The sequence below is a fragment of the Leopardus geoffroyi genome, chromosome X (genome assembly GCF_018350155.1).
Source record: "Leopardus geoffroyi isolate Oge1 chromosome X, O.geoffroyi_Oge1_pat1.0, whole genome shotgun sequence".
NCBI classification, from domain to species: domain Eukaryota; kingdom Metazoa; phylum Chordata; class Mammalia; order Carnivora; family Felidae; genus Leopardus; species Leopardus geoffroyi.
The window spans coordinates 89,675,169-89,687,452 of NC_059343.1; the positions used below are offsets into that span (position 1 = coordinate 89,675,169).

Genomic DNA, 12,284 nt, shown 5'->3' on the forward strand with positions numbered 1-12,284 from the left:
GTCAGGCTTTGGACTTAGAGCTTTACTATTGCCCTCTTAAAAGGGCAAGAAAAATGTACTTCAGTCAAAGTAATTTCTCATGTGCCACTCTCTCATGTCCCATATATTTAAGTGACAGTTTTCATTATCCCTTTATAGATTGTACAATTTTGCTTGTGACAATTGGTCCTCTATTCTTGACTGAAGGAAATAGCATTTGGTAAATACTAAGAGAATCTACCAGAAAAGATTGTGATTTCTGCTTTCCTGGAAATATATTGGGGAGAATTAGAAAACCCTTTTGTTTAGTTTATTTTAGTTGTAGACACCCTGCAATGCATGAGACCCTGGACTATGGCACTTTTTCCTGACTCCATTGTTACAACATCAGTAAACCCTACGAGTGTTATTACATATTGAGTTTCCCCAACTCTTGTGGCTATATAACTGATGCACTCTGCATTCCTGAGTGTTCCTTCAGTTAACCCTGATTCAACAGGTGAAGCAAAGTCTTAGAAATGCCACCAGGGTCCAATATGTAAATAAATGGATCCATTGAGATCAAGAGGTGATATACTTGGGCAAACAAATGCCTATCTAACTTTTCAAGCCTTGAAACATTCTCAGATATACAAAGTCAGGTCACATAAAAATGAGACAGAACTAAAAAAGGGAAACACATGCTTTTTAGAACTAGAGAGTTAATTGCCTTGTAACACCTACATTTACCTATAATTCTGATATGAGAAATTTGATATGTTTGTTGAGATTAACTTTTGTATTTATTTTTGGCACTGGTGTTGCCCCTCTGCCTCTACTCATCCTTGCATTTCTTCCTCTGCCTACTTGTATGCTGGTACAGGAAGTCTCCACATTCATCTAGATTGGTAAAATCAATTTAAATGTGAGAATAAAACAGGAAGATACTATTTTGAAGGGCATTTTCAGTCCTCACTTTTTATGAAAACAAATAATTTTTTAAAGCCAAATAATTTTTTTTAATTTTTTTTAACATTTATTTATTTTTGAGACAGAGAGAGACAGAGCATGAACGGGGGAGGGTCAGAGAGAGAGGGAGACAGAGAATCTGAAACAGGCTCCAGGCTCTGAGCTGTCAGCACAGAGCCCGACGCGGGGCTCAAACTCACGGACCGCGAGATCATGACCTGAGCCGAAGTCAGACGCTCAACCGACTGAGACACCCAGGCGCCCCTGAAGCCAAATAATTTTTAATAAATGTATATCCTGTTTCTCTTTTTCTGTGTCTACTATTCTTAGGGCCCTCCTGGTCCACCAGGACTTCCAGGACCAAAGGTAATTTTCTTTTTCTTTACATTTTTTATTTGGTATGAATTCTTTTTGTTATTGTCAGTGAGATTTTAAACTAAAATGTCTCTCTTCAGGGGAATATGGGCTTAAATTTCCAAGGACCCAAGGGTGAAAAGGTGAGTAAAGGAAAAAGTTGATTATTCAGCCCTCAGTTTTCTCCTTTCCTCATCATTTGAACTTGTCTTTTTTCTTCTTGCCACTGACTTAGCTTATGTTTTGTATTATTGTCTGTGTAAATTATGAAATATTATTTTCTTATTAAATCTTGCAAACAGGGTGAGCAAGGCCTTCAGGGCCCCCCTGGGCCACCTGGACAGATCAGTGAACAGAAAAGACCAATTGATGTAGAGTTTCAGAAAGGAGATCAGGTGAGTATGTAGACAGGAAACCAATGAACATTTTGCTATAAAAGTGGCTTTCCATTAAAATGCATTATAAGCTGGAATATAGTTATATATGTGAAGGTATTTTAAAAATAACAAGAATTTGAGATAATTAAAATTTTTAAAGAGTTTCATTGAGATATAATTTACACACCACACAATTCACCTATTTAAAGTGTACCGTTCCATTTTTTTGTATATTCACAGGGTAGTGAAACCGTCACTACAGTATAATCCTAGAACATTCTCCTCAACCACCCCCTACAAGACCCCATACCTATTTATTGTCACTCTTCATTTCCTCCCAAACTCTCAGCCCTAGGCAACCACTAATCTGCTTTTTGGCTCTGTAGATTTACCTATTCTGATCACTTCACATACATGGAATCATACAATACATGATCTTCTGTGTCTGGCTTCTACTTAGTTTGTTTGAGGGTTCATTCTTATTGTAGCATATATCAGTACTTCATTTCTTTTTGTGGCTGAATAATATTCCCTTGTGTGAATATTCCACATTTTGTTTATGCATCATCAGTTGATGGACATTTGGATCATTTGCATTTTTGGCTATTGTGGGTAATGCATTTGTGTATGAAATTAGGTCATGGTAAAGTAGATCCATCATTGTCTTAGATGACAAATAGTGTTACTGTATAAACCCTTGTTGTGTTTAGAAATAATTATCTGATACCTTGTATCTACTAGAGTGGATGGGATCATACAAATCATTTATAGTATAGTGGCCCACCCTTGAACAAAGTGTGTACATTTTTGTTTCACTTAAATGCTAATAAAGAACAGATTGACTGAAACTCTGCCATCAGTATGGATCGGGTCATTTAATTCTCTGCCAAAATGGATGTGTGTTATATAGCTCCTATATTGACTGGTTATGGGTATTCTTGCTTTTTATAAAATGTACCATTAATAATTTCATTTTAAGTGTTGTCTTTTTATTTACCTAAAAACTTGGCTTGTGCACACATCAGAAATTAACTGAGGTAAGCAAAGATGGCTCTGGTTCTTTTGCCTAGCAAATTTCAACTTTGAATTAGAAACATCCTATTGTCTTTGGTTATACTACATGAGTCCATTGTTCAGCTTGTTAAAAGTGTTTTTAGCTAGCTCTAGTATTAATGTTATTTTCCTTTCCCCTATTACTGCATAGGGACTTCCTGGTGACCGAGGGCCTCCTGGACCTCCAGGGATACGTGGTCCTCCGGTAAGTAGCCTAAAATTCTTTAGAGTCATTTAATGTAAATTGGTATTGATACATAGCACTCCACGAACCTGTGTAAAACTACTTTTCGGTGTACAGGGTCCTCCAGGTGGTGTGAAAGGTGAGAAAGGTGAGCAAGGAGAGCCTGGCAAAAGAGTAAGTGTTACGACTATTAATACTCTTTACAAAAGATTTTAAATGTGTGTTTGTGCGTAATTTTATTCTTTCCTCGTAAATCCTACTTTCTTTGTCTCAAAATGTCACAACTGACGTAGTCATTTATTTATCATAATATTGAAGTCTGAAGAGTCTACTTAATATATAGTCCAAGGCAGAAAGAAAACTTATTATATTCTTTAATCTCATACTTCCTAAATAACAAATTTATATTATTGCATTTCTTTGACTCTTATAGGGTAAACCAGGCAAAGATGGAGAGAATGGGCAGCCAGGAATTCCAGTGAGTAGATAAAGGTCCATCCTCCCACCTGACCCCCTAAAATGGCAACATTTGTATGTGGTGGTAGAGAAGCAGGATGGCAAACAAGCTTGAGTTTGGAAATAGCAGGAATTGATATTATACTTTCTCTTTTGAATACGAATTTATTTCATATTTTAAATCTGATTTATTGAGCTATAACTTGTATACAGTAAAATGAACCATTTCCAGTGTATAGTTCTGTGTGTTTTGACAAACACATATAATTGTATAACCAGCTTTATAATAAAAAAAACAGTTACATCACCCTCAAAAGTTCCCCCAATGTTCTTTTGTAGTCTTCTCCCATCCTTACCACCAAAAGCCCCTGGCAGCAATTGATCTGTTCTCCATCCCTGTGATATTCCCTATTCCAGAATTTCATTTAAATGCAGTCATACTGTATATAGCTTTTTGAATCAGGTTTCTTTAACATAGCATTATACATGGTACTGTATATCGATAGTTCATTCCCTTTATTGCTGAGTAGTATTTCAATGTAGGGATGTATCAAGGTTTGGTTGTTCATTTACTCACTGGAGGATATTTTGGTTGTTTCTGGTATGGGCCATTATGAATGAAGCTGCTTAAAACATTCACATACGATGTTTTGTATGAACAGAAGTTTTTTCAATAAAAGTTTTTACAGATCATTCTAATTACTATGAATTAAAGAGGAAAATAAAAGTGTCCAAGTCCAGGAACATTATTTCAAGTGACCTCAGTATCAAGAGTATCTACAGTAATGTTAAAAGAGGTTTTCAAGGACAAAATTTGATAAAATTTTGGAGACCATTCAGAAAGAAAGGGATACTTCTTAACAAGACTGGAAGTTGGAAGTAATAAAATCAGATAAATCAGTGTCCAGATGATTCTGGTAAACAGGCAGTCCTCAATTTATAAACTCTAGATTCACAAATTAACATAAAATGGCTTAATGGGAGGTAAATTTGGGGTCTTAGTTCCTAGCTTTTGGGAACAATTGTGGTCTTTGTTTCATGTTTTAGGCAGCCATGATGATTAGTAATTACCTCTGATTGATTTTCACAGATATCTTCAGGGAAAAGATGTTCTCTGTTTTCCCTGGGAGAACTCAAATCAGGTCAAATAAAGACAATCACCAGACAGGTCAAATCACTACAGTTCTTTGTCAGTGGGTCTTTGAAAGTGCTCCAACCAGTTCTGTCCCTTCCATTTGCTGCTAGGGTGCTGGTATTCACCTTGATTATGAGCTGTTGGCTTTCAAGGTTGTGTGGAGCTGAAGAAGGGTGATGGGAATAGAGCAGGTTCAAATACCAGAAAGCTCTGTGCTCTTACCAAGATTCAATTATTTTGTTTTCCCCAACAAACCTTCCTGGATTGCTGCAAGCCTTTGGCTAATTTCTAAACTTCCAAAAAAGTTGACTCTGACCATTTTTGCCGGTGTTCTTTGTTGCTTTTATGGAGGAGAGCATGTTTGGACATTCTTACTCCACCATTTTTGCTGATGTCATTCTGTCCTCTATGTTTTAAAGGGTTTACCTGGTGATCCTGGTTCCCCTGGTGAACCAGGAAGGGATGGAGAAAAGGTAAGAAGTTTAATACTTTGAAGTGACTGGTTTTATTCTACTTAACATAATCCTGTTCTCTGCCAAGGTGAAGTTCATTTATTTATTTGTTTGTTTGTTTGTTTGTTTGTTTTTAATTTGTTTTATAATTTACATCCAAGTTAGTTAGCACATAGTGCTCTAATGATTTCAGGAGTAGATTCCAATGATTCATCCCCTATGTATAACACCTAGTGCTCATCCCAGCAGGTGTCCTCCTTAATGCCCCTTACCCATTTAGCCCATATCCCCACCCACAACCCCTCCAGCAACCCTCAGTTTGTTCTCTGTATTTAAGAGTCTCTTATGTTTTGTCCGCCTCCTTGTTTTTTTTGTTACCTTCCCTTATGTTCATCTGTTTTGTATCTTAAATTCCTCATGTTTGTTGAAGTCATATGATACTTGTCTTTCTCTGACTGGCTAATTTCACTTAGCATAATACCCTCTAGTTCCATCCATATTGTTGCAAATGGCAACATTTCATTCTTTTTGATTGCCAAGTAATACTCCATTGTATGTATATATATATGTATATATGTATATACATACATATATATACATACATATGTATATATATACATATATATACATATATATACGTATATATGTATATATGTATATATATACATATATATACATGTATATATATACATGTATATATACATGTATATATATACATGTATATATATATGTATACATATATACAGACATATATGTATGTATATATACATATATACATGTATACATATACATATATATGTATATATATACATACATATGCATGTATATATATACATACATATATATATATACATATATATGTATATATGTATATATATACATACATATATATATACATATATATATGTATATATGTATATACATATATATATATACATACATATATATACATATATATATACATATATATATGTATATATATGTATGTATATATATATACATAAGCCAAGGTTGAGTTTTAAATGAAAAAGTTATAAATAACTAGCTTTTGTATTCAAAACATACCTTCTTTATTCATCTTTTGGTATAGCTCCTTTTTCTTTTGTACCATTTCCTCTAAATTTTTGTTCATTGTCACAAATCACAATTCATGTGGTGGAAATACATGAAGAATTGTTCAACTTTAGCATTTACATTGTGAAAAGTTGGTGCCTTTATTTTGAGCATGTATCAGCAAAACTTTTGTTCTCCAGAAAGTGGATTCAGCACTATTTTAGTGAGGTCGTCATACTAAAAAGGCTTGTAGCTGTGAATTTAGAATGTCTACACTAAACATTTCCATTCTCTGTGCAATTATTGTCTGAAAGTCTGTGGCTAATTCTTTGTCATTTTTTTCCCATTTGGCTATACAGCCTGACTGAAGTCATTTATTTAGTTATTTATTTTAAAAGTGACTTTGGAAAAAAAAGTGACCTTGAAAGAATATATGAAGCACACATTTCCCTTGTTTATAGCAGATCACAAAATATCCAGTTTTCCAGTCTCTCTGGTCTCTAATTGCTTTATATGAAAACTAGTACTGAAAAGCTTTGTTCTGCAGGCAAGGAGGAAAAAGTGTTACAAACTTGAATGTACCCGGAGGGTGCATATTTTAATGTTGGTTTATCTCTAAACTAGATCCAACTTGAAGCTTGGACTGAGAACCACAGCTAGAATAAAGGAAGATAATAAATACTCAGAGAACAAGAGTTTTTTTTTTTTTTCAAGTAGTAAATAAAGTGATAGGACAAAGTAACTCTTTAAACTAAAAGGAACTTTTAGATAGATGAAAAGTTCCTATGAACAAGTCTAGAACAAGAAGACAGGTGTGAGAGAGACATCTATCCTTGGGTTTTGGTCAGTAAAATAACAGTTATATACTGTGTTTTTCATGCCGTAGTAGCTACTGGTTAAGAGTAACAGTTTTGCTTCTGAATTTGTCTTTCATTAGTTTCTAAGAGCAAACTCACAAAAGCAGTTATAATTTATTAGCTGTTCCTGATGATAGCTAAATCCATCAGCTCTAAAATATCTGTGACTAATGGAAATTACATCTAGTTTATGCCTTCAACAAGTTTTATGAAAAGAAACAAGGCTAGATGTAAGAAAATATAATGCTTTTAACTGATTCTAGTGGTACCAATTTCTTTATTCAGTATCTTCTTTCTAAAGTATTTATAGTTTCTAGAAAATAGCAATCTTAAAATCAAAGAATGTTACATCTAGAAAAACCTTAGAAGGCTGGTCTGTATATGTGACAGTTAAGTTAATTGATTTGGTCAAAATTGTATAGCTAGTAAATCTGAGACAACATCACAGGTCTGACTAGGCTTATTTCAGTATTGTCTCATTACCTCAAGTAGTACTTCTCTTAGAGATATTTTATTATGGATTCCTGGGTCTTCATGAAACCTAGATATCTGTTACATTTTTAAGGAAATCAGTGTTTTCATATGACTTTTACTAACTTACTTTACACTTGTATTGAACAGGGCCAAAAAGGTGACATTGGCCCAACTGGGCCTCCTGGACTTGTAAGTTTCTTTTCAGTCTTCATTTATCAAACTTATTAATGCATTTTCATCTTTGTGCCTTAATGTACTCTGTACCTTTTCCTCATAGAACAAAATTCTAAGTCATTATCAACTTTTACTGGCTTAAAAGTCTACATATAAAAACTTAAGTGATGTTGACCTCAAAGTCTTTGTATTGCTCTGCCTGTATATTACTTCTCCATGGTAAAGATCCAAAATTATGGCATTGGGTTGTTTTGCCTCATGATTGCCAAAGTATTTATCAAGTAACCAGCAGGTGGTGCAAGTATGGCTTACAAAGTTTCAATAAAAGAAATTTGGGGAATGAGGGATCGGCCCTTTCCCTTACAGAGCCCTGGAAAGATGGATTTGGTCTCAATAGGTTTTCTCAATTATACAATTGCCTGATTCATACCTCTTTCTTCCCTGAGTATGTGCCTTCTAGGGGCTCTTAATCAAATGTAGGTAACTGCTCTATGAAAATACACATAGGGGGTTTATGGATTTTCTGTAATGTTTTCATTCACCATGAAATTTAAGTCAAATACGTTTCCAATCTTATTAAGAATAAAATATCACTGATGCAATTTAACACATTGGCTTTCATTTGTGTTGAAATTTGGTAAGACTCTTGCTTTTATATTGCATTAAATCTGCAAAGGTGCAAGTGCCATAAAGCCTGTATGTTCAGGACATTTGAGTAATATTAATTTAATTATTTCTGTCCAGAGTTAGTCTCAGATATTGATAGTTAGTACTTCACAGATCTAACAAGGATATACATAAAGAAGATCGTAGACAATTTTTTAAAAGTTTACTTATTTTGAGAGAAAGAGGGAGGGAGTAGAGAGTGAGTGTGAGTGGAGGAGGGGCAGAGAGAGGGAGGGAGAGAGAGAGAATCCCAAGCAGGCTCCATGCTGTCAGAACAGAGCCTGATGCAGTGCTCGATCCCATGAACCACAAGATCATGACCTTAGCCAAAATCAAGAGTCAGATGCTTAACTAACTGAGCCATTCAGACGCCCTGATCTTAGACAATTTTTATTAATTTTCATTGTAAAATCAGAACTTTTGTTCTCTAAGAAATAATTTCTTTATGAAATGAGATAATAAAATTTTGATAAAAACCAGAAGAAATGGAAATTTGGGGACTGCAGTCTTATCCAGCAGCTCACTTTCCTTTTTAAACTACTATCTCCATTCCAAGTCCCACAACTTTCAGACTCCTTTTGTCTGAATATTTCTTCTATCCAATAGAGCCAGGATGAAATACCATACCTTGCCAGTGGGTGTTGATTTGTACCTCAGTCCAATCTTAAAACTAAAGCTTATTTATCATTACAGCTCTATGAGATTAATTTCTTTAGATTATTTAATATGAAATTGTTTCGACACTGGGATTCTACAAAGACCAAGAGAAAAGGAATAATCAGTTAGTTGATTCAAATCAATAAAGCCCTCCCAAAAGAGAGGAGTTTGTTTTGTTTTGTTTTGTTTTACAGGAAGAAAAAAATGTGGGTTGATAAAGGGAAAGATTGGGAGATGACATTACAGATGTTTGAAATGGCATATTCAGGGCGCCTGGGTAAACTCAGTTGGTTAAGTGTCCGACTTCGGCCCAGGTCATGATCTCACAGTTCGTGAGTATGAGCCCCGCTTCAGATCCTGTGTCTCCCTCTCCCTCTTTCCTCCCCCACTTGCACTCTCTCTCTCTCTCTCTCTCTCTGTCTCTCACTCTCTCTCTCTTGAAAATAAATAAACATTAAAAAAATGAGGAGTCCAAGCACCCTTTGTTGAATGGTAGCATCACTGAAATAAATATACGTGGTGCTACTTTAAAAAGACAATATTAGGGTGGCTAGGTAGCTCAGTCAGTTAAGCATCTGACTTCAGCTTAGGTCATGATCTCACAGGTTGTGAGTTCAAGCCCCACTACAGGCTCTGTGTGGACAGCTCAGAGCCTGGAGCCTGCTTCAGATTCTGTGTCTCCCTCTCTCTCTGCAACTCCCATGGTCACCCTCTGTTGCTCGCTCACTTGCTCTCAAAAATAAACATTAAAAAAAAAAAAAGAAATGGTATATTCAGAGGTATAGACAAGAATGTGCAAGATGCATGAAGTGGGTATAATGAGATAGTCCTCACTGTCCTAAAACTTTACTGCTAAAAATAACAGGAGATGTGATAAAGGAGAGAGGTACTGAAAGTGAGAAGAGACTTGACAGAGTCCAGGGTGAAAAGTGGCATCAGACATAGTAAGAAGTAGTGAATTTTGAAGCCTTACACCGGATATCTAACACAGAAAAACTGGTTTTTGAGAAAGTATCTGTTAGCAGTAGATTTGGATTTAAGGGGAGAATTTCAGAGGTACTTCTGTTTGTCTAAGTGTGAGATGGGGATAGTAGCTGTGGCAATAGGAAAGAAGGGGACAAATCGGAGAGACATTTTCAGTAAATAATTATCAAGCTTAGGTAATTGGAATGAATTGAATGTGATTAGAGACATAAAAAATAATTCTAGCTCTGTAATCTCGGGCTGGGGTTCAGGAGGGTGGCAATATTATTACTGGTATTAAACAGTTTCTAATAAATTGAAGGAAAGGAGTGATGAGGAATGTGACTCATAATCTGTGTAGTAGTCTTAATAGTTTTGCATCCAAGAGCTCTGTGAAAATGATGGCATTGTAATCATATATAGCTGCTAGGTTATTTTTAGGAGAACAAGTCTCTTCCTCTTTGAGTTCCTTTATTTTTTTTCTTTCATAATAAAGGTAATCCCTAGGCCTGGGACTGGTGTAACTGTGGGAGAAAAAGGAAGCATTGGGTTACCTGGCTTGCCTGGAGAAAAAGGAGAGCGAGGATTTCCTGGAATACAGGGTCCACCCGGCCTCCCTGGACCTCCAGGTAAAAGAGACTGTACTTAATGCTCTTGTGTTTACAGCATCCTTACTAATCCCCATGTCCAGTATTATCATACTAGTTCCAAGGTGAGCATGGCAGTAAAAGACATGAGTATTTTCTAATTGACAGAAACTTCTCAACTCTTACTATAACCTGTCTCACCAAATTTCTCACTTGTACTTAAAAAAGAAAAAGCCAAGTCAGATGGATAGTTCCCTTTTACCCTAAAAATACCATTTCCACTTTTTATTATTAATAAATTACACCCAATGATTCTGTGATCCAAAAATTAATCATTGCATTTTTTTGTGCTGCTATGGAAAGGAATGCTATTCTAATAATGCCTAGTTTTATAAGATTTCCTGCATAAAAATAGTAAACTATCCACTTAGAAGGCCAGAAATATCTGCTTAGAAATCCCCATGGTGATTTGGTGTTAAATAAAATTTGGGGGCTCAATACTAACTGTTATATCATTCCCTTGTTGAAGATAAACAACATAGTACAGCATTTCTAAATTGGCCAGCCTGAGCACCACCCTTGCTTAGCATGTTTATTTGGATGTTCTCTGAAATGAAGTGATAGTATGGATTTATGTAAAATTTGAGGAAGCATCTGGTATAGTACCTGACACACATGTGTGTTTAATAAATTATTATTCCCCACCCTTCAAAAATTTGGCTAATGAAATATTAACGTGATGAGATGAGTGAAAATCCATGATCCTCCCAAGGAGAAAGAATAAATGTGGGTCTCATTTAATTCTAAGTATACACTTTGGATTTCCAATTTCAAGATAGTGGACTAAACACATACTGTGTCTAGAAAATTCAGATAAGGAATTCTCCCAGGATGCAGCAAAAACGTTATAGAATTAGATCATATGAAGGAAAAATTAAGAGACATAGGTATAAATTTAGAAGTTCTAGAATTTACATGGAGTTCAAAGGGGAGAGAATGGGACAAGGGGTAATATTTGAAAAATTAATGACTGAGAACTTCTACTTATTTGAAAGAAAACATGAGTCCCTTTGAAACAGCTTATGAATTACCAAGCAAGAGTGAAATAATAATAATACAAAAATACATAATGACACATTGTTCAGACATTTTAGAATTTAAGGATAAAAAGAAACCCTTAACAACTATATGAGGGAAAAGCAGATCACCAACAAAGCACTAAGAGTCAGAGGAAGATAATGGAGTCAAAGGAAGGTAATTTTCAATGTTATAAAGAAAATAACTATGAGTTTGGAATTCTGTATTACATCAAACTATTATCCTAGTGTGAACATGTGATACTTAGAAAATTTACCACCTCCAGAACTTCTCTAAAATGGATATTGGAGGGTTTAGTCTAAGAAGGAAGAAATTAATTCAGGATGAAGTTGGGGGTGGGGATGGGTAGGATGCAAGAACCAGTGGTTAGGAAAGATACTGGTAAAATATATGAGGTCTAAGTAAGTATTGATCAAAAAAATAATAGAGGTATTTTAAGTAACAAAATGGAACGATAACTATATACATTATTAACATAGGATGCAAGGGTGCAGAGAGAGTAGGGGGAAATCAATCATAAGGGTTTTTTGTCTTATTAGAGAAAGAGAATACTAATATTATTAACTCTGTAAGTTTTTAGAAAAATATAAGTTTAAATACATAGGCTAAAATTTTAGTAACCACTAGAGAAAATGTAAATAAAATGCATGGCTTACACATCCTTTGAGGAAAGAAAATAACCAAAAAACTTGATCTACATAATACAAGTTAGAATTGGAACAAAACAGACATGAACTGTGGTAAATAGAAAATAAAATATAAGATGACAAGAAGAAGTTAAAAATAAATCAGTAACTCCAATAAATGTGAAAGAACT

General features: G+C 34.9%; 1 protein-coding gene across 6 annotated transcripts in view; it reads left to right on the forward strand.

Annotated features, from left to right (window-relative positions):
• The window catches only part of COL4A5 (collagen type IV alpha 5 chain), a 247,300-nt gene that overhangs the window by 133,621 nt on the left and 101,395 nt on the right, over positions 1–12,284 (forward strand). For all 6 annotated transcript variants that reach the window (XM_045472952.1, XM_045472951.1, XM_045472946.1 and 3 more), the window contains exons 11-19: positions 1,258–1,293; positions 1,383–1,424; positions 1,584–1,676; positions 2,863–2,916; positions 3,013–3,069; positions 3,329–3,373; positions 4,906–4,959; positions 7,470–7,511; positions 10,279–10,411. In XM_045472952.1, coding sequence (XP_045328908.1) covers positions 1,258–1,293; positions 1,383–1,424; positions 1,584–1,676; positions 2,863–2,916; positions 3,013–3,069; positions 3,329–3,373; positions 4,906–4,959; positions 7,470–7,511; positions 10,279–10,411 — 556 coding nt within the window. The remainder of the gene's footprint in view (positions 1–1,257; positions 1,294–1,382; positions 1,425–1,583; positions 1,677–2,862; positions 2,917–3,012; positions 3,070–3,328; positions 3,374–4,905; positions 4,960–7,469; positions 7,512–10,278; positions 10,412–12,284) is intronic.